This window comes from Danio rerio, chromosome 15, assembly GCF_052040795.2.
Source record: "Danio rerio strain M-AB ecotype USA chromosome 15, GRCz13ab, whole genome shotgun sequence".
In the NCBI taxonomy this organism is placed as follows: Eukaryota; Metazoa; Chordata; class Actinopteri; order Cypriniformes; family Danionidae; genus Danio; species Danio rerio.
This window is the reverse complement of record NC_141035.1, coordinates 50,299,576-50,327,262: the sequence shown is the minus strand read 5'-3', so window position 1 is coordinate 50,327,262 and position 27,687 is coordinate 50,299,576. Positions and strand designations below refer to the sequence as shown.

The 27,687-nt window shown below is 38.3% G+C and overlaps 2 protein-coding genes and 2 long non-coding RNA genes across 10 annotated transcripts in view; 2 read left to right on the top strand and 2 right to left on the bottom strand.

The window, feature by feature from the left end:
* Nucleotides 1-3,953, top strand: part of zgc:162872 — a 42,605-nt gene extending 38,652 nt beyond the window's left edge. Inside the window, exons 23-24 of one of the 2 annotated variants that reach the window (XR_015508192.1) lie at nt 3,281-3,426; nt 3,508-3,953. The gene's annotated coding sequence lies outside the window, so the exon portion shown is untranslated. Of the gene's footprint in view, nt 1-807; nt 2,992-3,280; nt 3,427-3,507 lie in introns of those variants that run through there. The other variant, XR_015508191.1, reaches the window with a different exon arrangement.
* On the bottom strand, nt 2,098-4,520 carry LOC147833802 (uncharacterized). The gene is made up of 3 exons (XR_015510036.1): nt 3,506-4,520; nt 3,111-3,428; nt 2,098-3,031 (listed from the first exon to the last, which is right to left on the bottom strand). It is a non-coding gene; the product is annotated as an uncharacterized LOC147833802 (long non-coding RNA).
* A 574-nt stretch (nt 4,521-5,094) lies between these two features.
* Nucleotides 5,095-27,687, top strand: part of iws1 (interacts with SUPT6H, CTD assembly factor 1) — a 35,595-nt gene continuing 13,002 nt past the window's right edge. For 2 of the 6 annotated variants that reach the window (XM_087284679.1, XM_087284680.1), the window contains exons 1-9: nt 5,095-5,415; nt 9,600-9,667; nt 12,990-13,121; nt 16,568-17,492; nt 19,748-19,798; nt 19,878-20,085; nt 21,701-21,758; nt 26,225-26,337; nt 26,936-27,086. In XM_087284679.1, the coding sequence (XP_087140805.1) occupies nt 5,388-5,415; nt 9,600-9,667; nt 12,990-13,121; nt 16,568-17,492; nt 19,748-19,798; nt 19,878-20,085; nt 21,701-21,758; nt 26,225-26,337; nt 26,936-27,086 (1,734 nt within the window). In that variant the 5' untranslated portion in view covers nt 5,095-5,387. Of the gene's footprint in view, nt 5,416-9,599; nt 9,668-12,989; nt 13,122-16,564; nt 17,493-18,730; nt 19,180-19,340; nt 19,799-19,877; nt 20,086-21,700; nt 21,759-26,224; nt 26,338-26,935; nt 27,087-27,687 lie in introns of those variants that run through there. The other 4 variants (XM_087284677.1, XM_087284678.1, XM_087284681.1 and 1 more) reach the window with 3 other exon arrangements.
* LOC147833801 (uncharacterized) lies at nt 5,100-9,474 on the bottom strand. The gene is made up of 2 exons (XR_015510073.1): nt 7,780-9,474; nt 5,100-7,263 (listed from the first exon to the last, which is right to left on the bottom strand). It is a non-coding gene; the product is annotated as an uncharacterized LOC147833801 (long non-coding RNA).

Here is a 27,687-nt window from a genome sequence, read left to right as displayed (position 1 = left end):
ATTAAAACATCAACTATAGAAATTGATCTGTTGTGGTGATTCTATAGTTGCTATGGTAACACGTCAACTATAGTAGTTAATCTGTTGCTGTATTTCTAAAGTTGTCATGGTAATAAAACAACTATAGCAGTTACTCTGCTGTGGTAAATCTATAGTTGCTATGGTAACATAACAACTGTAGTGTCTAATCTGTTGTGGTGATCTATAGTTGCTATGGTAACAACAACTATAGCAAGTGATCTGTTATGATTATTCAAGTTGCTACGGTAACAAGTCAACTATAGTAGTCACTCTGCTTCGGTAATTCTATAGTTGCTATGGTTACACAACAACTATGGAAATTAATCTCTTGAGGTGATTCTATAGTTGCTATGGTAGCACAACTATAGTAATTAATCTGCAGGGGTGATTCTACAGTTGCTGTGGAAACACAACAACTTTAGTAATTGATCTGTTGTGATGATTCTACAGTTCCTATAGTAACAGAACAACTGTAGTAGTTAATCTGTTGTGGTGATTCTATAGTTGCTGTGGTAACACAGCAATTATACTAATTAAACTGCTGTGGTAATTCTATAGTTGCTATGGTAACGCAACAACTGCAGTAATACAAACAAATGATCCATTAATGTACTTTTCTCCAAATATAGGGTGTATTTTGCTACAATACACCACAGTTTACTGTAGTAAAAACTAAGAATGCTACAATATTTATCAGTATATCAGTTAACGCCACAGTATGCTGGAGCATTCATTACCAGAGTTGTAAATACTATAATATATACAGTATAATACACTTTACTATAGTATGGTTCAAAGCACTATTACAATATTTTTCTATAGTATTTTCTTCATGCGGTCAAACACTGATTTGTATTGCTGGTAAATGCTTAATTTTAATTGGCTGATGAGCATTCTAAGGTTTGCTGTTATTTTCAGATAAACACACAGCTTAAGTAGTTCCGGCAGGTTTTGAGCACCATATCACTACGCTGAATGATTTGGGTTATTCCACAGCTACAAATCATCAATTATTCTCTTCACCTATTGTCAGTTGAATGAGAAGTCTTGACACATTTGTGTAAAGTATGGTGGATATGGACTGACCTGACTGTCCTTGATTTTAAACTGTGCTCCGATGCTTTTACTAAAGACTTGTTTGACCCTTTGGTCTGTCTTATATCATGATGCAGGGAACTGTAGTGGATGAATAACACTGAAGGAGATTCACACACACGGTGAATATTTAGTTTATTGAAGTCAACATGAAAACAACTAAACTTCTTTACTTTTTTAAAGAGATAGTTCACACGACAAATGAAAATAGTGTCATTATTCACACTTGTTCCAAACCTATTTGTGTTTCTTACTTCTGTTGAACACAATGGAAGAATACTGGGGGAAAATATCCATTGACTTCCATAGGGTTCGTTTTTCTTACTATGGATGTTTCCAGAGTCCAACATTCTTCAAAATATCTTCTTCAATGGAAACTGAATATTAAATTTTATTTTTGGTTGAACTGTCCCTGTAAGAATGTGTGTTTCTGGCATTAGTGTTCAGTGCATTTTCAGATTTGAATGCAGCGATTCGAGGATTTATAAACATGCAAATCAGCATCATTTATAATTATGTGCGTGGGTGTTGAGATCCTGATCTTTAAATGATTAAACGTGTTAATGCAGGGTAAACAAGTAGTGACAGAAAACCCCTTTAATAACATTAGAAACCCACAACATCCCCAATAACCCACCACAACCTCCGTCATGATGATATTTTACAGCAAAGCCTAAATTCTTCATACATGTATTTTGAATGACACGAGAGGTGATCTCCCTGCCATCATTACAAATTTAGTAACGTAAAACAGTATCAATATAAATCCGCAGGTCACTTGGGTTGTGATCTGTACGAATCATCATCAAATGAATAACTTGCTCTATAAAGCATGCTACTAATACCTGATAGTTTTCAACCTACTGCCACTACTTAAAGTTTTAATGAGGTAAAGAACTACAATCCCATGATGCATTGCAAACGACACATAAAACAACTGAAAAATTTATCGTATAAATATTAACGAAATGTTGTTGATTGAATATCTAGAAACTACAAAATGTGGATTTATATGCAAATGTGGAGACTTCATTACTTCATTGATTGTGTTTCGTTAAAGTGGGCGGAGCTAAAGAGCTCTTTAGGTGCTTCTCATGACTCTGATTAGTGGAGTTTTCTCTACAGCATCATGGGAAATGTAGTTTTTTTGCACAATTCCTCAAAAAATTTGCTGCACGGTGGCACAGTGGGTAGCACATTCGCCTCACAGGAAGAAGGTCGCTGGTTTGAGCCTCGGCTGCATCAGTTGCTATTTCTGTGTGGAGTTTGCATGTTCTCCCCTTGTTATCATGGATTTTCTCCGGGTGCTCCGGTTTCCCCCACAGTCCAAACACATGCGCTATAGGGGAATTGAGTAGGCTAAATTGTCTGTAGTGTATGAGTGTGTGTGGGTGTTTCCTAGTGATGGGTTGCAGCTGGAAGGGTATTCGCTGCATAAAACGTATTCTGGATTAGTTGGCGGTTCATTCCGCTGTGGTGACCCCAGATTAATGAAGGGACTAGGCCGAAAAGAAAATGCAAATGGTTAATTTGGTTCATGAAGAATAAAATTTGAACATGTTATTCTTCACAATCCGTCATTAATTTAATAATCTTCAAGTCTTTTTCTCTCATGCTTGATAGTTTTTCCCCTCCTGTCACTTTTCATTTACCAAACAATCTTTTTTGGATTAAATCAATGTCCTAATGTTCAATTGTACCCGTTAATATGTCTGCTTAAGAACGTAAAATGAGTTTGAAATGCTGTTTCCATGTTGACTTTAAATGCACAATAAATAAATAAACTGTTATAATAATTACCGTTATGTCATACACAATATATTTCAATGTCTTAAACGTGTGTCTTATTCTATTAAAAAAGCTATTTAACTATGACTTTGTGATGTGTTTGTGACCTATATAAAAAATACACAACCTAAAACAACAACGATTTCCAGTTTTCCTCTTATAATTCAATTCAATTCAATTCATCTATATTTGTCTAGCTCTTTTACAGTGTAGATTGTGTCAAAGCAGCTTCACATACAAGATTATAGTAAATGTAAAGAGTGTACGTCCAGATTTCAGAAATGAAGTTCAGTTTAGTTCAGTTCAGTGTGGTTTAATATTCACTGCTGAGAGTCTGAAAACTGAAGAGCAAATCCATCGATGCACTGCTCTACAGATCTCGAACCATGCAAGCCAGTGGCGACAGTGGAGGACCAAACTTCACCAATTAATTAAAAGTGAAGGAAAAAACCTTGAGAGAAACCAGGCTCAGTTGGGCACAACCATTTCTCCTCTGGCCAAACGACCTTGCGCAGAGCTGCAGTCTAGGCGCCGAAGGCTGGAGAGTGCTGGACGTCCATCTTGGAGAACTGCAGGTGTGAGTAGGTCACTGCAGGTGTACAGACGGGCCCACAGTATCAATGTGGAGACTCAACTGTCACTGGGGTGTTTCAGGAATCAGTCTCAAGCTCTCCACTCCTCCATGACCACCACAGCATCAGCTCAGGATACGGCCTGGTCCAGGATTATGGAGACCTTGGCATCATCTTTTCACAGGTCTTGGATCGCATTAATGGTGCTGCATAATCTCTAGAGGCCTCGGGATGATTATCTCCAGGTGAATATAGAGAATAAAGAAAATAATTAGCGTAGCTGCTGCTGATCATAGTGTGTTTAAACGAGATGCAAAAATAAGGTGCTATAAATGAAAATAGTAGTTATAGAAACAAACGTAAAGCATATGAGAGTTTCTCAAGTGAAAATCGAGTGAAATAACTGTTAAGATACTAAATACTAAAGTCAAAAAGGGATTCACTGTAAAATATATTGATATTAAAATGGTCACCTTGTAATTATACGTTTCTTTTTTTTTTAAATAATAATTATCTTTTCGGGGATTTCACCTTTATTGGACAGGACATTAGAGAGAATTGACAGGAAAGTGTGGGGAGCAGAGAGAGGGGAAGAATCGGCATAGGACCTCAAGGCGGGAATCAAACTCGTGTTGCCGTAATCATGTAAGTGTCTATGCACTTTCCACTTTGGCATTGGCACAGAAGTTTCTTTTTGACATTTTAAATTGAAATTGAGTGAAATAATTAGCATATTCTGACATATAATTAGCATTTTTTTTTGTATTTGTACATTTTTATTTGGAATACAATGACCACATAATATTTCTACATGTATATAGGCTAGGGAAAAAGCAGAATCAAATATATGTATTAAATCAACAACCAAGTGCCTCAAAAGATTTGGTAAATTACACTAAAATAAAGCCAAATAGGATCATTTTAATATTTTATAAGGCAAAATGACATTTTACAAACAATAAGAAATGCAATTAATATATATATATATATATATATATATATATATATATATATATATATATATATATATATATATATATATATGTATATATATATATATATTTATTTATTTATATATATATATATATATGTATATATATATATATATTTATTTATTTATATATATATATTTATATATATATATATATATATTTATATATATATATATTTTTATATATATATATATATATTTATTATATATATATATATATATATATATATATATATATATATATATATATATATATATATATATATATATATATATATATTTATATATATATATATATATATCAATGGTCTCATACTCAATTCCTGGAGGACCACAGCTCTCCAACCATCTCCATCTCAATAGTCTATAGTTGTCTTGAACACCTTGATTAGTTGGATCAGCTGTGTTTGATTAGGGTTAGAGGAAAATTGTGCAGAGCTGCGGCCCTCCAGGAATCCAGTTGGAGACCTCTGCTCTGATTTATATAATTCATGTAAATTATCTAGAAACATGAATTAATTTACTGACGAAAATATTTACGCGCGTTTCCTATGCTCCGCCCCTTTCGAATGACAATGATCGTTTGACTGACGTCATTTGAAAGCGCCGGGGCGTCTGCACGCATGCGTCTCTTTAGCGGCGACACCATTTTAGAGGAAGAAAGAAACAGGGACAGAAACGGACAATTAGCAATACGTCGATAGTTAAAATATTAATATTCTGACAGATGAGTGTCTTAACAGTCCCTGACGGATAGTTGAGCTCCGCTGGTTCGCTGAACAACCGGGTTTTCTGAAGCCGCGGAAAACCCGGAGTGCTACTGCTCAGTTTAGCGCCTCTTCAGATTGTACTGTTGTTATTCGTGTGTCTGTGTGTGTGTGAGAGTGTGTGTTTGAGTGTAACCCCACGGTTCCGTCCAGATGGATGGAGAAGACGAGATTCACTCAGGTAAGCCAAGGTTTCATATCAGTTTTATTAGCATTGGAACAGTAACGTTAGTGTTACCATGCGCGTGTACGTTCACCACAGTAACAGCATGCTATTTTTAGGTGCTTTAGCTCAACATGTACAGTAAACACGCATTACTATACAATACATGGGTAAAATGTTATTTTCGTATTTTTTAGCAAATACCATGCTAAATGCTGTGTACTTGAACATTTACCATGGTGTTCTTTGAGGTACGTTAGCCTAGCACAGCACAGGAGTACAGTAAACACGCATTAGTATTCAATACATCAAAGTATAATGGTATTTCTGTATGTTTTTGAGCAAATGCCATGTACTTGAACATTTACCATGGTATAAAGTTGAAGTACTTTAGCCTAGCATGTAGTATGAGGACAGTAAACATGTATTGCTATAACAAAAATTGGAAGTATAATGGTATTTTCATGTTTTTGAGCAATTACCATGGTAATGAACATTTACCATGGTATTCTTTGAAGTACTTTAGCATAGCATAGAGTTTGAGTACAGTAAACACGCATTAATATACAATACATCAAAGTGTAATGGTATTTTTGTGTGCTTTTTTTATTGTTGAGCAAATACCATACTAACGCCATGTACTTGAACATTTACCATGGTATTCTTTAAAGTATTTTAGTCTAGCATGGAATATGAGTACATTAAACACGCATTTCTATTGATGACATAACTCTCATCTCTTGAAGAAGCTTCGCATGGTATTTTGGTAGTACAATAAATGTGCATTACTGTATAGTTTTCAAAGTAACGATCTTAGAAATAATTAAGGGTGTCACGATTTTAAATCGAAGTCAATCGAAATTCATGCTCAATCTCGATTATCGAATCAAAAAATGGAATCGTTGATGCTGCCACGCCCCCATGTCACGTCAGCTTGGCTTGCCAAGCAAAACAAAAAAAAACAGTTGTTAAAGTGCTGCGAGTCGACCTAACTGCTGCAACAAACAGCCAAAAGATAGCATGGCAACTGCAGACGCAGGAGACCCTTCAACAGAACTTAAACCCCTTCCTCTTTCAATGAATTCACCGGTGTGGAAGTGTTTTGGATTTCCAGTAACAACAAAAAAAAAAGGTTTGCAAGCTCTGCTATGTACTTTAACCACATTATTCCACCGGCTGCACGACTAACATGGCAGAGCATCTCCGCAGGCATCACAAAAACATAGTGTAACACAAACTACTCTCCTGTCTTCATTTGGAATAAAACTTCCAGGTAAGTCAACACGTGCAAAGGCAATTACTAGCATGGTAGGAGTACTTGCAGTCATGGACATGCGACCTTAAGGCTGATTTATACTTCTGCGTCAAACACAGGCGTATGCTACGGTGCTGATGCATAGCCCTTCGCCGTGGCCATCGCCGTCACTGACGTGCACCTCTCAAAAAATGTAACTGCACGTCGCAACGACGCGTAGCGCAAGCTCTGTGATTGGTCGGCTTGGTAGCGCTGACGAGTCTGGGCGGGACCGAGAGCCGCACGAATGGCGCGAGCCCAATGTAGCGATTGTTTACAAGTGTGGAGTCCCGTGAAGGAGCTCCGGATGGAAAGTTTTGTTTTGTGTTTACCTCATAGTTAAAGTTGTTGCACGTCCGCTGATTCCTGCCTCAAAATGAGCGAGTTTGAGCCACTTGTACATCCCGGAAGTGTTCAGGAAATGCAAAAAAGTAGCGAAGAAACTCGACACAGAGGAGCATTAACACCTCACTGCCAACTAGCATTTCGGAAGTGTTAATGCAGACCGACAGAGACAGCGCACAGAAATATAAATGCACAGCCACGCGCGTTGCATGCGCCATGGGTTAAGGCTGATTTATACTTCTGCGTCAAACACCGGCGTATGCTACGGCGCTGACGCATAGCCCTTCGCCGTGGCCGTTGGCGTCACTGACGTGCACCTCTCAAAAAATGTAACTACACGTCGCAACAACGCGTAGTGCAAGCTCTGTGATTGGTCGGCTTGGTAGCGCTGACGAGTCTGGGCGGGACCGAGAGCCGCACGAATGGCGCGAGCCCAATGTAGCGATTGTTTACAAGTGTGGAGTCCCATGAAGGAGCTCCGGATGGAAAGTTTTGTTTTGTGTTTACCTCATAGTTAAAGTTTTTGCACGTCCGCCGGTTCCTGCCTCAAAATGAGCGAGTTTGAGCCACTTGTACATCCCGGAAGTGTTCAGGAAAAGCAAAACAGCAGCGAAGAAACTCGACACAGAGGAACATTTACACCTCACTGCCAACTAGCGTTTCGGAAGTGTTAATGCAGACCGACAGAGAGCGCGCAGAAGTATAAATGCACAGCTACGCGCGTTGCATGCGCCGTTGGTTACGCCGGTCACCTGAAGCAGAAGTATAAATCAGGCTTTATTCAGTGGTAGAAAAATTTCACAGCTATGAGGTCCGTTTCCACTGAGTGGTTCGGTTTGGTACGCTTTTATGGCTGTTTCCACTGTCAAAAGGCGTACCAAACCGTACCGTACCACTTTTTCGGCACCCCTTCGAAAGGGTCCCAAAAACGAGAAAGGGTACTAAAAGGCAGAGCTAGACGCGCAGCTGAACGCTATTGGTTTACAGAGATGCGTCATTCGTAGACCCAACAAGCCAGAATGTAAACAAAGGACCTGCCATGTTTGAAATACACAGCGAGAGATTACAGCGGAATTATAAATACATATGCAGCCATGGTCGATCCTGCAAACAAACCCTGTCGTCATCTTGATTAACAGCCACAAAGCCATGGAGAAGAGCAGAATCACCCTGTGCTGCGTCTCTATCTGAAATAACAAACTTCTTGAGCTGATAATAATAACGTGCGCTTGATTATTGACGAGCTTTGGAAACCCGATCCTGTGAGAAGCTGACAAACGCGAGAGTGGAGCACGGAAAATAGGCGAAGCCAAGGAGCAGGTTATTTCTTCAGCAAACGTGAACAAACTGCCTTGTTTTAATCTTTATTATCACCCTTTGGTCACTAATATGAACTGGGAATGATGAAATGACTCTCTAACAGAGGCTTCAGTGCTGCTGAAGATTACAGACACAGATGAGAGGTTTGCTCTGACTGTAGGATATACTTTGTGTTGTTTTGAACCTAATTAAGGATGAAATGTCTGCTTTGTGTAGTTCTTCTGTAGTTGGTAACATATCGGAGACTGTAAGGTGCTGTATGTGTTCATATATGTTCATTTATTTAATATAATTACAGACGTTACAGTAGGCTGTTTCGCACCGTCATTGATCTGCAGTTATAATCAACTCATGTTCATAGAAAAGTTAGTAATAAACATTTATACACAAGTATTTATGTGTGTAAAGCGTCTGTTTTGTGAGAAGTGCTTTTCATATGATATGTGAGCGACCTCTGCAGCTTTATTGTAGACCTTTTCTCGAGCGAAAATGACGTCGACTGAAACTTTGTCTTACACCACGCCCTCCAAAAGGGTTCCCTTGGTAGTGGAAACGCCAGCCTGATAAAGGTGACCCGTACCGACCCGTACCGTACTGTACCAGTCAGTGGAAACGAGCCAATGGTGATACCCTCCATGTACAATAATGTGAAGGAGAAAGTTACTGAAGATCTTAGCAGTGCACTTTTAGTAGTCTTGACTACAGATTGCTGGACCTTCAGAGCAACACACAGCTTCATCACTGTCACAACGCACAAGCGTCAGATATTATTATATTGCATAAAAGTCTTAATGCACATAGCTTGTGCTTTCAGATTTTTCTTTTTTAAATCAAGAATCAAATCGAAATGTCACTCTAGAATGGAAAATGTAATCATATCGAGGATTTGGAGGATTGTGACACCCTTAGAAATAATAGACATGCTGTTCCTCTGTGCAATTGTTGTCAATAAATCGTCACAATTATAAATACTAATAAACACTATACAAATCAGTGAATCTGTATGAGACTGGCACAGTTGTCAGAGTGTTGAAGGAACGCTCCACTTTTTTTGACTTTTGCTCATGCACACATTGCGATATCCATGCTGGAGCATGTGCAGAACCAATGTAAACATCTTTGTTTTGTTGTGAAGTGTTCCTGTAAAGACTGGAGATGGCAACTGAACCTTTGCGTCAGCTTCATCAAGTGTTGGTTCATGACATGATGAGCTGTGTGACTGATGTATCGTGTGTTTGCTCAGATGATGGCAGTGCAACTCCGGTTCAGGACGAGCAGGAGGACGCTGGGCCCGGATCACGACAGTCTGATGTGAGTAAAAATTAGTATTTAAATCTGTACGCACTTGTGTATATTCTCATGCATGCATTACAAAAACATATGATTTTGTTTGTTTTATATCTGTTAAAGCCATCATGTGACTGTAAAAGTAGGATCATTTTCAGGGTTCAACGCTAAGGATTATTTCTACTGGCCCGATCGGGCCAGTGGTTCTGATTTTTACTTGCCCGGCCAAAATTTTCACTGGCCCCACCTAAAAAAAAAGTTAATAGCTATTTGACTGTGTGTGTGTGTGTGCGTGCGTGCGTGTGCGCGTGCGTGTGTGTGTGAAAGGCATAACGAGGTTAATTAGGTTAACTAGACAGGCTATGGTAATTAGGCAAGTTATTGTATAACGATGGTTTGTTCTGTAGACAATCTGAAAAACAATTAGCTTAAGGGGCTAATAAATTTGACCTTAAAATGGTTCATAAAAAATTAAAAACTGCTTTCATTCTAGCCAAAATAAAACAAATAAGACATTATTCAGAGAAAAAAATATTATCGGACATACTATCAACATTTCCTTGCTCTGTTAAACAAAACTTAGGAAATATTTTAAAAAGAAAAAAAACAACAAAGTGGGGCTAATAACTCTGACTTCAAGTGTATATATTTACAGTAATTTTTGAAAAAATTAAGGAAAATTATTCAGTTAATATTTATTAAATGTAAAAAATGTTAAATTGTTAAATATTCATGAACATTTTAAATAACTGCTTTCTTATTGTATGTAGTTTCAAATAAAATTATTACTCCAGACATTATTGCTTTTATTACTATTACCATTAATAAATATAATAATAATTAATATTAGTGATTTCTGAAGGATCATGTGACTGGAGTAATGAAGCTGAAATTTCATCTTTAAAATCACTGCAATAAATGAATAAATTAAATGATAAACTACTTTTGAACAGTTATTTTATAGTGCAACATTTCACAATTTGTATTTATGATGAAATAATTGCAGCCTTGGTGAGCAGAAGAAGCTTATTTTAACATATTTAACAATCATACTGACCCCAAACTTTTGACCAGTTGTGTATAGAATATTTTATAAGCGAAAATGTGCACTTTAATTTTAACAACCCACAGACAACGTCACCAAATACAAACCAGAGAGGTCAGACTTTCTTATACAGAGCCTCATTTCAATTGTCAGGTTTTGAAAAATTATCTATTGAATTAATCAATCTATTAAAGAAACGTTGGCTAGAATTCTGCATTTTAGGCTTACATTATAGAGAGACATATGTTATATATAGCATATGAACCGAGACTTCATCAGATCGCGAAGAAAATCAATGTTGATCTGTCTTTTGAGCTGTCAGTGCGGAAATTAACAAAACAACTGGTCTAACACAACATATTATATGATTAAAATATGGAAAAATGATCAGATATTAACTTCAGTCAATTTTCCTGACGGATAAACCGAGATCAGGCTGGATAAACAGCTCTCGGTAATATTTCTCGCCCTGCTCATCATTCTCTCGTCATATAGCCGTATATATTGCTATTACACAATCATAATACACTGTGATATAGCCTGGGTGGTTAGTTCGTTGCATTGTTTTGTTTTCTCACTACAATCGATCCGCTCAATAGGGCATAGAGCGTCTCATTCAGGCGATCTCGGACTGATTGATTTGGCGCGGATGCGAGCGCTGAGCGCAACTGCTGGATATATGCCAAACAAACCGCGCTAACGGGGGAAACGAGACAGATTCCAAAACAAACGTCTATGTGTGAAAGCACCGTAAGATTGTATTTGCACACAATTGACAGACAGTCGCAGCACGCAGCTCTGGCTCAGTCTGGCAGGCAAAAAGGCAGCACTGGCCCGATCGGGTCAGTAACATTCTGTACACTGGCCCGAGTGTCTCGCACGCTGGCCCCGGGCCATCGGGCAGTCCTTATTGTCGAGCCCTGATTTTGACCAGGGCTGTCCTGCATAGTTTAGCTCCAACGTCCTTCAACACACCTTTCTAGAAGTTTCTAGTAAACCCAGAAAGAGCTCGATTAGCTGGTTCAGGTGTGTTTAATTGGGGTTGGAACTTAACTTTCCAGGATTCTGGCCCTCCAGGACTGAGTTTGGACACCCCTGTATTCAGTTCAGTTTTAAATAATTTCATTTAATTCTGTAGTATAGGCAGAATAATTAAGTCCAGTCTGTTAAAAACTGTTTGGAATATTTGACAACAGGCTGGTGATAAATAAAGTAATGTACAACCGAATGGGCGATAGAGCGTTATTTGTGCATTATTTTCTTATAATTCGACAGAATTGATTGTATTATTCCACTGTGGTCTACGAAGCTGCTTCACTGTTGAGATGTTGTGATTGAGAGTTTGTTTGTCTGCTCAAACTGCTTCTGTATGTTGCACTAGATTCCTCCACATCTCCTCCAAATCCTTCTGTTGTGTTTTGATGTGATTTTTGATTGGACTGCACAATATATCATTTGAGCATCGATATCACAACGTTTGCATCTGCAAAAGCCACATCACAAGATATGCAATGTTGAGTTAGGATTATAGCTGGCCAGGACCACAGGTCAAACTATCTATCGTTCTGTCTGTCTGTGTATTGTTCTATCAATCTATCCATCCGTCCATCTATCCATCCATCCATCTATCCATCTATTCTGTCTGTCTATTGTTCCATCCATCCATCCGTCCGTCTCTATCTGTCTGTCTGTCTGTGTATTGTTCCATCCATCCATCCCACAGATAAAAAATATATATTGTCATGTCAAGTTGTTCCGATATCGTGCACAGTTGTAGCTGTGTAATAACTTAAATCATTCAGCGTAGTGATATATGCAGCTGTAATGTGCTCAACCTGCCCAAACTACTTTAGCTGAAAATAACCAAACACCTTAGAATGCTCATCAGCCAATCAGAGGAAAGCGTTCCGCACACTCACAGGCGTGACAAACTCCTGGAGGGCCTGAGCGGTTTTAGTTCCAGCCCTGCTTCAACACACTTACTTAAAGGTTTCAAACAAGCCTGAAGGACTTGAGTAGTTTGATCAGGTGTGTTTAATTAGGGTTAAAGCTAAGCTTTCGCTCAGTTTGACACCTGTGCATTAGTATGATAGAAAGTAATGCAGATCTGAAGTGTAACAGCCACTCTGCTTCATACGACCACCTGGGGAGTGCATTATTTTCTAAAATTCAACCGCAAGTTATCAATTATTCTTCTCATAAGCTTTTATATTTAGATGCAATAAATCACAATGATTTGTACTGAACATTAACTGTTCTTATATTCTCAAACTTGATTTCCTGATGTTTCTGCCCTTGCAGGATGACGGCAGCGATAATGAAGACAGAAAGTCAGACAACAGCGATTCAGAGATGGAGCCGCCACGACCCGCAGACAGCGATGAGGACAGCAGCTCTCCCGTGAAGAGAAGAGCCAGCACGTCTGACCTGGAGGTAGGCATCAAATTTTCTTGTTGCGAGAGAAGGAAGCTTTTATCATGGTGTAAGGTCCAGCCAGTAGGTCCAATGACTGTGTCCACTGGTGGATGAAGGTTCGATGCCTGTTCGGTCTTTCCAGTGCACAATGTTGATCTACCTTAAATTTAACTCGTATCTGACTCCAATTTTAGTATGAGGTGGTTTAAAATATTAATATATTTATCTTTAGTTTTATCTGACTCCAATCATAAAACATTAAGATTATATCAATATATGATTTAGATAAATGTTTGAACCTTTTGTCTTCACTAGTAACTATCACATCCGTTCATTCGGGTGCTCAGAGAAATCGCCCCAGCCGAAGGCGTCCCTCACGGTCACACTCTGGCCAGTCTTGAATATTAAACAGAGGTAATTGATTAATACTTTGGATGGCCGCTACCAGCGCGCTCGTTCTAAAGTACTTTAGTTAGGCCTCGTTTACACTAGTGCGTTTTAGTTTTAAAACGGCGTTGAAGAATGAAAACGATCCGCGTCCACACTCGCGTTTTACCCAGCGTTTCTGAACTGCTCTCCGTCCACACCAAAACGCTGAAAACACACATCACGTGACCACACACACACTCTCGGGCAAGCACTGCAGCCCATCTACCCAGATGAGAGCTCTGCTAGTCGGACTTCTCATCAAGCATCTCCCGCTGGATCTAATCTCACTATATTTATTAAACGGGATATTTCACTCATCTTGTTGTCTTTATCTAACGACATATTCCCTGACTTTGGTCATTGGAATCTATTACTTGTTCTCAGGTAACGTGTTTTGGCTGAGTGCAAAGATAAGTTAATGATTAATGTAACCACGTAGCCTACATTCTGTATATTGACTGATCGCTTGCCTTTATTTCCTATAATGTATACACTTATTGTATGTTATACTTTTATAATGGCCATTATCGATTATTAAAACTGATATTCAGCAGAAGAGAGGGTGTGTTTCGTATTTTCACTGAAATTGAAAGGAGGCAGTTATCGGCTCCGTTTTGTTATAAATATCCACACAGTGAAGATGACGCTCATATATGCAGCACGACGCCTCAACATTTCTGCTGTCTGTTTAGTTGTTAATATTAAAATGAAAATAGGCAGTTCCTTATATCATGTTTACATTTTATTGTTGAGAAAGTGAAACAACGTAGGCAGGGTGATGTGAATGAAGTTATAAAGTACACTGTTCCCTTTGAAGATTTACCCGTGTCCTCGGTATTGTCTGTTTTCCATATCAAACTGAGAAGAAGAGACTGCAGCCTTGATCAAACTTGTGAAGTCTGAACTTACAAAGAGAGAATGCAGGACTGAACTGTGTGTTAGGCTACTTAAAATTCAGGAAAAGCCCCAATCAGAGAGGCGAACGTCTGCAGCCCCGCCTCCGTTTTCAGATGTCTCCGTTTTCCATCATCCACACTGAGACAGAGCAGCAGAGTTTCAGAATGAAAACGGCCTCTCCAGCGCTTTCGAAATGCTCCGTTTTCGACGCTCGAGAACTCCGGCGTAGTGTGAACGGATGGCGTAACCGTAGCAAAACTTATGCGTTTTCAAACTAAAACGCACTAGTGTAAACGGGGCCTTAGTCCCGCTTAGATGTACACCCTTGAGTTAAAAAAAATATCATTTCTAATTAGAGGTTAGGGCATTATTATAAATGTACCCGACTACTGGACTCTATAGTAACTTTGGTTTTCACCAAGCCCATGGTTTCCCATATGAACTTAATTTAGAATAATATTACTTACAAACAAAGGTCAGGTACCCAATCTAGGTTAGTCGTGCAACACCTTGTTGACCTAGACAGAAGTTAACGCATTTTCCACCCAAGTACACTTGAATCAATATCAAGAGTCAGTCGGATCCTTAAAACACAATTACTGTGTCTCAACTGGATTTTAGTCCGTCTACTGACCTGACGCAAGACGTGCGGAAACAAGGATACGGCGTAATCTACTTGAATTAATAATTACCGAGTGAGCAAAATATGGTCAAACATAACAATTTATTAATCAGGTAAATGTATTATGCCAATTCAATCAGTCAATTCATAAATGATCAATACAAAACATCAAATTATCAAAGATAAATCCAAGATGAAGCGATGCATACCTGACTTCAAATTATACGTTACGGGCTGATCTGGGTAAGCAGAATCGCGCCGAGCCTTTCTCAAACCTTACCTTAAGTAATCCAAGAATTCCCTCAAGGAAGGGGGTGTGTGCATAACGAAAGGCATTTGCATTTAGTGCTGCCTGTGGGAAAGTCACACCCTTCACAGTGGTTCAAAAGATGCCTGAAGTTATATATTTATTGTTTTGATTATGTCTATTTCTGCGAGAATGAGACCATTGTACCAATCGCACTGAGACAATTCAAATGATATCAAACATGATGGATAAAGTCACTTGGGTTCATTTAAAACATTCAGACATTGAAATGACCATAGTGTGAGGTGGGGGGGTTGAAGTCGAGTTTCAGTGGATTCAGATGGAAATGTAGCGGGAACTGGTTTTTTCCCGCATTCCCACCTGCTGGGTTGTCCAATTGTCTCTGTTTTCGGCTCATGTTTGAATTATCAAAGACATCAAAATATTTGTAATATCTTAATTCCTACAATGGTATAGTTACTGTAACCAGTGTAGTACTTCTACATAGTGTATTGTTACAGTAGTCAACATTTCGAAGTGCATCAAAAAAGTTTTCAAAATTATCCCAGGACTAGAATGGGTGTTTCAGGACAACTTGATGATCCACTTCAGATGTTGACTACTGCATATACAATTCTCAGCGTAACCTTTTTGAAAATGAATTTTTTTTATAAATTTCTCAGTGAATTTAGACAGGAATTTTTGATTTTGGTGCATTTAAACATTAAACAGTTACACTCGCCGGCCACTTTATTAGGTACACCTGTCCAACTTCTCATTAATGCAAATTTTTAATCAGCCAATCACATGGCAGCAGCTCAATGCATTTCGGCATGTAGACATGGTCAAGACGATCTGCTTCAGTTCAAACTGAGCATCAGAATGGGGAAGAAAGGGGATTTAAGAGACTTTGAACGTGGCATGGTTGTTGCTGCCAGACGGGCTGCTCTGAGTATTTCAGAAACTGCTGATCTACTGGGATTTTCACGCACAACCATCTCTAGGGTTTACAGAGAATAATAAAAAAAAAAAAAAAGAGTAATTATCCAGTAAGCTGCAGCTGTGTGGGCGCAAATGCCTTGTTGATGAGGCCAGAGGAGAATGGCCAGACATTCTGGATATCTGAAAATAAATCGCCTGATAAGTCTTCAAGCATTTGCTGCAGTGATGAGCAAGGGTTAATCATGAATAATTATTCACTTACTAGTGATACATTGTGTGCTGATTATCATGATATATTGAGTAATTGAATATGTCTGCCTCGAGGAGGAAGAGGAGAAAACGCATGCTGCTAGCGACTCTGAGGAAGAGCAGCAGAAGAGACGCAGCCCTAAATCAGACGCCGGCAGCGATTCAGACGAGGACAGGCCCAAACAGAGGACTCAGAACCACTCTGAAGATGAGGACGAGGAGGGAGGGAGGAAGGGGAAGTGGAAAACCGCAATGAACTCGGAAAGCGAGGAAGACGAGGACAGAGCGAAAGAGGAAGCAGGAAGTGATGAGGATGATAAAAGGCCTAAAAGAAGGGATCTGGGTAGTGATGATGATGATGAGGATGATGAAGGGCCTAAAACAAGGGTTCTTGGTAGTGATGATGAAGATGAAGGGCCTAAAAGAAGGGCTCTAGGTAGTGATGATGAAGATGAAAGGCCCAAACGAAAGGCTTTAGGTAGTGATGATGATGAGGATGAAGAGCCTAAACAAAAGGCTTTAAACAGCGATGAAGATGATAAACGTCCTAAACGAAAGGCTTTAGATAGTGATGATGATGATGAAGATGATAAAAGGCCCAAACGAAAGGCTTTAGATAGTGATGATGATGATGATAAAGATGAAGGGCCTAAACGAAAGGCTTTAGGTAGTGATGATGATGAAGATGAAGGGCCTAAACGAAAGGCTTTAGGTAGTGATGATGATGATGGAGGGCCCAAATCAAAAGCTTTAGATAGTGATGATGATGAAGATGAAAGACCCAAACGAAAAGTTCTAGCTAGTGATGATGAAGATGAAGGGCCCAAACGAAAGGCTTTAGATAGTGATGAAGATGAAGGGCCCAAACGAAAGGCTTTAGATAGTGATGATGAAGATGAAAGACCCAAACGGAGAGCTCTAGCCAGTGATGATGAAGATGATGAAGGGCCCAAACGAAAGGCTTTAGGCAGTGATGATGATGAGGATGAAGATGACAAGCCTGGTAAGTCTTTACAGCTCTTAAACAACCTGTATTGTCTGAGTTACACTTATCATTTCTTTATTTAAAAAATGTCATGTATATTGCTTCACACACCACCAGTAGGAAATACACTTTGCTGTTCCTCTTCATGTACACCAGACACTTTCCAACAAATACGCCCTTACAAGGGCTCAAAAAGAAAAAAATCCTGCTAAATTGTCATATTCATTTGTGCTTTCTGCTTATTTTATCCTCATTTGCAAGTCATTTTGGATGGAAGTGTCAAATAAATAATTGTAAATGTTAATTAGTCTTTTTCACATATTATACATGTGTGTTTATATTTGTACTTGATACAATTACTTGTTTCTTATTGGCCAATCAAACATTCTGAGCAATGTTATTCTCATATAGTAGTCAAATTAAACTAATAACACAGGCTTATCTGGGTACTACCAATTATATTGACCGTTGAATGTATGTAAACTTGTCTCTTCACTACAGTGTTTGATGCATTCAAGAATTACTTTGGCTTTTTCTTTGTCGAGCTTTACTTTTAATTGAAAAGCTAGTAAATTAATACAGCTTAGATCAATGTTGTGTCGGGTTGTTTAGTTTTGAGGGAAATATCTGTGTAATAATTGGTATAATGTAAATCCAGCCGGTTGTTAAGTTTGGCATAAAGTATAACTAGGCAGTTGTTTCGCATATTAAAGCTCGACAGGTTAATCGGCAGTCTAATGCGAAGCTGAAACTTCAGCTGATGGAGTATACACTAACCTGCGCATTATTCACTCACTAAATGGAGACAAACAGTCAAAAACTAAAACAGCTGATGGAGTATACACTAACCTGCGCATTATTCAGACACTAGATGGAGCCAAACAGTCAAAAACACAACAGAAACTAAAACAGCTGATGGAGTATACACTAACCTGCGCATTATTCAGACACTAGATGGAGACAAACAGTCAAAAACACAACAGAAACTAAAACAGCTGATGGAATATACACTAACCTGCGCATTATTCAGACACTAGATGGAGTCAAACAGTCAAAAACACAAAGCTGACAGAGACTAAAACAGCTGATGGAGTATACACTAACCTGCACATTATTCAGACACTAGATGGAGCCAAACAGTCAAAAACACAAAGCTGACAGAAACTAAAACAGCTGATGGAGTATACACTAACCTGCGCATTATTCAGACACTAGATGGAGACAAACAGTCAAAAACACAACAGAAACTAAAACAGCTGATGGAGTATACACTAACCTGCGCATTATTCACTCACTAGATGGAGACGAACAGTCAAAAACACAACAGAAACTAAAACAGCTGATGGAGTAAACACTAACCTGCACATTATTCAGACACTAGATGGAGACAAACAGTCAAAAACACAACAGAAACTAAAACAGCTGGTGGAGTATACACTAACCTGCGCATTATTCAGACAATAGATGGAGACAAACAGTCAAAAACACAACAGAAACTAAAACAGCTGATGGAGTAAACACTAACCTGTGCATTATTCAGACACTAGATGGAGACAAACAGTCAAAAACACAACAGAAACTAAAACAGCTGATGGAGTAAACACTAACCTGTGCATTATTCAGACACTAGATGGCGCCAAACAGTCAAAAACACAACAGAAACTAAAACAGCTGATGGAGTATACACTAACCTGCGCATTATTCAGTCACTAGATGGAGACAAACAGTCAAAAACACAACAGAAACTAAAACAGCTGATGGAGTATACACTAATCTGCACATTATTCAGACACTAGATGGAAACAGTCAAAAACACAACAAACTAAAACAGCTGATGGAGTATAAACTAACCTGCTCATTATTCAGACACCAGATAGAGACAAACTGTAAAAAACACAAAGCTGACAGACACTAAAACAGCTGCGTTATTACTATCTATATTTGTTATCTGAGAATAATATAGCTTGAATTGTTGTGACCGACTAATCAGAATCAAGTATTCCAGGCGGCTGTGTAATAATGCAGTATAAAGCCCTTCAGTCATACAACAGATGCTGATAGACATCTCGGGCATTATTCTGCAGTACATCCGACTGGATGTACATTATCCCTTACTTATATTACAAACAAAAATGTTTATTATGCAATTAATAGAGTCTGAATGCGATTGTAAACGTGTAATAGTTACATAATACTATAATCTTTAGTAAAGAGCAATAATGACAGTAAAATATGTTGTGTTGTGCCACTGTAAATGTGCAATTGTTTTACAGTAAAGAGGAAGAAGGCCGTTCTCTCAGACAGTGATGAAGATGAGGAGAAGGGTAACGTTGCTGTCTGTCATCTACACTCTCTGTATGATGTCATCATTGATGATGATGATGAGGGTGTTTTTTTCTGTAGCGGTGAAAAAGAGCCGGATAGTGTCTGATGATGACGACTCTGGCAGTGATGAAGGCTCCGGAGGTCCTGATAAGAGTTTAGCAGCTAAACTGAAGGAGCTGGGCTCAGACAGTGAGGATGAGGAGGACATGAAGAAGGGCGAAGCAGGGAAGAAGGATGAGAAGGCTCTGTTCGGGAGCGACAGCGACTCAGGAGGCGATGAGGAAGAGTTAGTAATCCCTCTTTTTTTTTACCCTTGTGTACTGTTCAGATTAGGGGTGTAAACCTATACTGGTCTCACGGTTTGGTTCGGTTATGATTATCATGCCATTAATTCGGTTCAATTTGATTTCTCGGTGCGTCACGGTTCACTGACAATGCTTTCCATACAATATTAGATTTTTTCTTCGCAACACAAGATTTTAAAAAAAATTAAAATCGTTAAATGTATTAATATTTATATATTATTTGTAATACAATTTTGTCCTTTAATACAAGCAGTAAGATATATGAACTGTACCCTTAATTTGACCTGCTCAAAGAAAACACTCTTTCTGAATGCATCAAACAAAACTCCAACACATGCACAGAAGACAGCATGAGCATGAAGTATAAATAAACCTTCAGAAGAATAAGAACAGTCAGAGCCCTATCATACACCCGGTGCAATGTGGCAATGCAAGGCGCAGCGCAAAGTCTTTAGCTACTTTTAGCTCGGCGCAAGGGTCATTTTGAGGTGTTGCGCCACAGTTTAAATAGCAAATGCATTTGTGCTGAAATGTGCACCCATAGGCGTTCTGCTCTAATAAAGCAGGCGTGTTTTGACGCGTTGCTATTTTGAGAAACTGTAAATAATCTGATCTTTAGACCAGAACAAAGTCGGTCTATTGTCTGGCGCAAAGTGCTCCTGGCTTACACACTACACACAAGATGCAGAGCAATACGCAAATATCTTTACATATGACAAAGATATAATATCTTAAAGATGCATATAATAAGGATATATAAAGGATATAAATATAAAGGATTAAAATATTACAAAACATATTAATTTCTAGCCTACATGAATTTAAAAACCACTGCCTTCATACTTTCTTCATCTCGGGAGGCTTTTTCAGTTCATTCAATTTGCTTTTAATGTTATCATTATTAGCAGTATTATTTATTATATCCATATTTATATTTGTTTTATTAAAAACAAGCTTAGATTTGTCCACCTGCAGGTTTTAGACCATATGGGGCATGGCAGGTGTATTTGGATATAACTCAGTATTTTGAGCACACTTTGTTATTATTGTTCATTTATTCGTTTGCTGGAAATTAGAACTGAATTTAGAAATAGTCTCGACACAAATCTTTGCGCTTAACAAACGAAATTAATTATTTTTAGGCTAATTGATGTCTGTGTGGTAAGGTTTCCCTATGCACGAGAGGTAAAGCGAAAGTGAACTTACTTTGTCATGTAAATAGCGAATGCGCTCTTGGCGTGACGCAGCTGACTCTTAAAGGGAATAGGAGATGAGACTCTGATAGGTTTATTCTCAAAACACACCTATAACTCATTAAGAAAATAAACTCAACCCTTTTAGACCGTGCGCCACGGCGCAAAGCAGATTTTCCTGCCTTAAGTTAGCAAAAATGCGTTCTGACACACCCTGAAAGCGTTTGCACCCTGCGCTCTGTGCATGGACCGTCAAAATAGAGCCCTCAGTGTTGGAGAATGAAGAAGAGGATCTTTAATGATGATAATATTAGTAAAAATAATGTTTGTGATGATAAAATGATACTAATAATATCATCCTTCTTTCTGTGTGTGTCTGTGTAATCATCTCTTTATCTGTAAGGAAAATGATCGCTGATATTTTCGGAGAGTCTGGTGATGAGGAAGAGGAAGAGTTCACGGTAAGCTGAAATATTTCAGATTTGTTTTGTCCGTGTTATGGAAACCTGGGAATTTTAGTTTTTTATTTGCTTGTTATTTTATTTAAATACTTGTATGTGCTGCTGTTTCTTGTGTTTTGTTTTTTAATACTGCTGTTTAATACTGAAGGTATTAGGTGTAGAACGCATCACAGTTGATCTGTGATTTGTTTGGATCACAACCCTCGGTTTATAAAACTTGACCGGCGGATCAATACATTTTTTTTAATTGTTAGATTAATCTTAAATTTATAACTATGGCAGGGAGATCACCTCAACGTCATTCAAATCACATGTATGAAGCGTTTAGGCTTTCCTGTTAGATATAATGATGCTGGAAGAAGTTGTGGTGGGTTATTGGGGATGTGGTGGGTTTCTTAGGTTATTAAAGCTGTTTTCTGTCACTACTTGTTTAGCCTGCATTAATGCATTCAGTGTAATCTGAATAAATAATTATTAAAACATCAGGATCTCAACACCCACGCAACATCCATTATTAATGATGCTGAGTTGCATATGTTTATTAATACTTCCTATCGCTGCATTCGAATCTGAAAACATCAAAATCAAAAAAGAGGTTGTCTTCAGTGTTTTGAGTTGGTTATGATGTTACAAACGGTCAAATAACACGGAAGTACTGGGAGAACAGTTTATAGTTTAGATAAAACCACTGATGTTTATAGTGAAGATTAAAATAACCGTCATACGCATTTAACGACTCTCAATTAAGAAAGTTGTAGGAAGCAGTTGTATTATTAAACCAATAGGTTAAATGATAGAACACATAGCCACACACACACACACACACACACACACACACACACACACACACACACACACACACACATACACACATACACTGGACAATTTAGCCTACCCAATTCACCTGTACCGCATGTGTTTGGACTGTGGGGGAAACCGGAGCACCCGGCGGAAACCCACGCGAACGCAGGGTAAACATGCAAACTCCACACAAGCACTGAGGCTCGAACCAGCAACCTTCTTGCTGTAAGGCGACAGCACTACCTACTGCACCACTGCTTGGCCAATTATTATTTTATATTTTATATTTTATTAGCCCTCCTGTGAGATTTGAATTCTTCAAAAAATATTTCCCAAGATGCTCATCAGAGAATTTTTTCAAAGCATTTCTTAAAATAATTGTTTTAATAACTAATATCTTAGTACTAATTTCTTTTGTCTTTTCCGCAGTGACTGCGTAGTATTTTACAAGAGATTATGCCAGTTTTACAGGATTTTAGGTGGCATTAGACTTTCTCATTGCGGTTGTAAAATAACCAGGGTTGTAATAATTTATAATATATTCATTCAATCATTTTCTTTTCTGCTTAGTCCCTTTATTAATCCGGGGTCACCACAGCGGAATGAACCGCCAACTCATCCAGCATATGTTTTATGCAGCGGATGCCCTAATCTGTCTGTCTATATGTTAAGGCAATTTTAAATTGTGGTGATTTAGTGTTGATTTAGCCTTCAAAATTAACGCCAGTGAATAATTCCTCAACAATGATCATCTAGTAATGAAACATGAAGTTTTATGAGTGAATAACTTAATTATTTACTGAAAATTAGACTAAAAATAAATACAAAATGTACAAAGTTGATGTTAGATTTCTACATTTAGCAACGATATCAGCAACAGTAACAGTGAATTTTTCACAGTACTGAATATTTTATTATTTCTTTATTTTATGTTTAATAAAATAACAGCTTGTAAGCTCTGATTGTTAAAAACCAAACGTGTCTTGCAGTGCTGTTTCTGTAATAAATGGGAAAACAAATTATATTTGTCTCCCCTCTTTGGCTGATCCGAAAAATAACCCGGTCCGTGACTTAAAAAAATCCGAGACATGAGATTTGTGATCCGTTACACCACTATGAGGTTTTACACAACAGAACTGCACTTTGTATATGCAGATATGATGTTATTTACTTTAAAACAATGCAGATGGCATGGATTTAAACCGTGTCCTGACTGCACTGTAAAAAAAAAAGATCCACTAACTAACAGCTTACATATTTCATAATTTGTGTTTTTATTTTCTCCAATTAATTAATAATAATGATTCTTGATCTCTGCGCTGTTGAGTATTAATGTTGAACATTCAACACTGATATTTTATTAGTTTGAATCTATATACAGTATAAACATTAAATAATACACAGGCAGAATTATTAGTTCCCCTGTATATTTTTTCCCCAGTTTCTGTTTAATGGAGAGCAAATTATTTTCAGCACATTTCTAATCATAATAGTGTTAATAACTTATCTCTAATAACTGATTTATTTTCTCTTTGTCATGATGACAGTAAATAATATTAGACTAGATATTCTTCAAGACACTTCTATACAGCTTAAAGTGCTCAATTTGCTGCACCTACAACAAACACGCAAGATACACCACCAACACCACACACACTCACCTCTTTTTCTCAGCTCTCTGAGTCTGAGGTGTCCAAACTGGTGCTATCTAGCCATGCAACCACCTGTCCACTCGATCCCATTCCCTCTCATCTCCTGCAAGCCATCTCTCCTGCAGTCATACCAACACTGACTCACATAATTAACACGTCTCTTGACTCTGGTTTATTCCCCACTTTATTTAAGCAGGCTAGGGTAACCCCACTGCTAAAGAAACCCAACCTGGACCATACGCTACTTGAAAACTACAGACCAGTATCCCTGCTTCCATTCATGGCCAAGATTCTGGAGAAAGTAGTGTTCAATCAAGTCCTGGACTTTCTCACTCAAAACAATCTCATGGACAACAAGCAATCCGGCTTTAAGAAAGGCCACTCAACTGAGACTGCCCTGCTCTCGGTCGTGGAGGATCTCAGACTGGCTAAAGCAGACTCTAAATCATCAGTCCTCATTTTGCTGGATTTGTCAGCTGCTTTTGACATTGTAAACCACCAGATCCTGCTATCTACACTCGAGTCACTGGGCGTTGCGGGCACTGTTATACAATGGTTCAGATCTTACCTCTCTGACAGGTCATTCAGGGTGTCTTGGAGGGGAGAGGTGTCCAACCTACAGCATCTAAACACTGGGGTACCTCAAGGCTCTGTTCTTGGGCCACTTCAATTCTCCATCTATACAACATCTTTAGGATCAGTCATCCAGAAACATGGGTTTTCCTACCACTGCTATGCTGATGATACCCAGCTATACCTCTCTTTTCATCCTGAGGATCCCTCGGTTCCAGCTCACATCTCAGCCTGCCTGTTGGATATTTCACACTGGATGAAAGATCATCATCTTCAGCTGAACCTCACGAAAACAGAAATGCTTGAAGTTTCTGCCAACCCGACTCTACACCATAACTTTTCAATCCAGATGGACTGGGCAACCATTACTGCATCCAAAATGGTGAAAAGCCTTGGAGTAACGATTGATGACCAACTAAACTTCTCTGACCACATCTCTAGAACTGCTCGATCATGCAGATTTGCACTCTATAACATCAGAAAGATCCGACCCTTCTTATCTGAACATGCAGCTCAACTCCTTGTTCAAGCTCTTGTTCTCTCCAGACTGGACTATCGCAACTCTCTTCTAGCCGGGCTTCCAGCTAACTCTATCAAACCTCTTCAGCTGCTCCAGAACGCAGCAGCACGAGTGGTCTTTAATGAACCTAAAAGAGCACATGTCACTCCGCTGCTCATCCGTTTGCATTGGCTGCCAGTTGCTGCTCGCATCAAATTCAAAGCTCTGATGTTTGCTTACAAAGCGACTTCTGGCTTTGCTCCTTATCTGCTCTCACTTCTACAGATGTATGTGCCCTCCAGAAACTTGCGTTCTGTGAATGAACGTCGCCTCGTGGTTCCATCCCAAAGAGGGAAGAAATCACTTTCGCGAACTCTCTCGCTCAATCTGCCCAGTGGGTGGAATGAACTCCCTAACTGCATCAGAACGGCAGAGTCACTTGCTGTCTTCAAGAAACCACTGAAAACTCAACTATTTAGTCTCCACTTCACTTCCTAATCTGCAATTGCCTCTCTGGATATACCACTAACTGTGCTCATTTGTAAATCGCTTTGGATAAAAGTGTCTGCTAAATGACTAAATGTAAATGTAGAGACATTTAAAGGCTTAACTCGGGTAATCAGGGTAAAGTTAGGGTAATTAGGCAAGTCATTGTATAACAGTGGTTTGTTCTGGAGACAATCTAAAACTAATATTGCTGAAGGGGCTAATAATATTGACCTGTTTAAACAATTAAAACTGCTTTTACTCTAGCCTAAATAAAACAAATAAGACTTTTTCCAGAAGAACAAATATCTGTTCTACATAATTTGGGAAATATTTGAAGAAGACTTCAAGTGTAAATGGAGTTTTGAAGAATGAAACTATCCTGAGTCACGTCAAAAGATTGTGCACTTGTTGTGCTTTTAGTTCATGTGCTTAGTCGATGTGTTTGTGTTCAGGGTTTCAATCAGGAGGAGCTGGAGGCAGAGCGGCCGCAGACTCAGGTCTCTGGACAGAGGAAAGCAGATGACGACTCTGATTCAGATGACGGCATCGACAGAGGAGGAAAAGAGTGAGATTTTAGGGAATGTCATGGTGTGGAAGTTCCCCAAAAAACCCTAATTTAATTACTCTCTACACACACTCAAGTGGTTCCAACCCTTTGTTAGCTACTTTATTCTGTTGTACACTAAAGATCTAAAAATCTGTCATCATTGACTTCCATAGTAGGATAAACAAATAATATGGAAGGCAATGGTTACACGTTTCCAACATTTTTCAAAATATCTTCTTTGGTGTTCAGCAGAAGAATGTAAGTCAAACAGGCTTGGAACAAGTAGAGGATGAGTACATGATGAAAGCGTTTTCAGTTTTGGTGTGAGTTATCTGTTTAAAGGCACTGGAGATTGAACTGATTGGTTTATTGCATTTTATGGACAAAACTCACCCAAAACTTAAGAGACTTAGGACAACCCTTTTAGACCATGCTGCAGTTGCTGCCATTAAAATATCAACAAAAGTGTATTCGAACACACTGAATACATGCACCTGCGCCATGTGCTTTAGACTATGTGCTTAGTTCAGTAAAACAGAGCCCATGGAGTGAATTAAAGCTGTGTGTGTGTGTGTGTGTGTGTGTGTGTGTAATAAATGTTTTTTTTGTGTTCTAGCATGTCCTACATGTCAGATTTTGACATGATGCTGGCCCGTAAGAAAGCTCAGAGCGGCAAACGCAGACGCAATCGAGACGGCGGAACGTTCATCAGTGATGCAGATGATGTCGTGAGCGCCATGATCACCAAGATGACAGAAGCCGCTGAGGTCTGTTTGATTTATTTTTTATTATTGTTTATGTTCAGCAACAAACTCTGTTGATTTACCAAAGAAAATGATTGTAGTTTAGTGGGACATAAGTTATGTTTACAGGAACACACAGTAAATATTATTTATATAAAAAATATAAAATATTATTTATATAGAGGTCAAACAGGATTTCTTCTTAATTTCTCATTAAAATATTTGAATTCAGAGTATTATTTTTTTGGTCAGAAAATAACACGTTTTGGCTTTTTTGAAATTTGAAATTCAATAATAAAATAATACAATGCATAATAAAAAAATGCATGATTAAAAATAAAAAGGCATATTAAAAATGCATAATAAAAAATAAAACTGCATAATAAAAAATAAAAAACTGCATAATAAAAAATAAAACTGCATAATAAAAAATAAAATGCATGATAAAAAATGCAGAAAAAAATGCATAATACAAAAAATGCATGATAAAAATAGAAATGCATAATAAAAAATGCAGAAAAAAAATGCATATTACAAAAAATGCATGATAAAAATAAAAATGCATAATAAAAAATGCAGAAAAAAATGCATAATACAAAAAATGCATGATAAAAATAAAAATGCA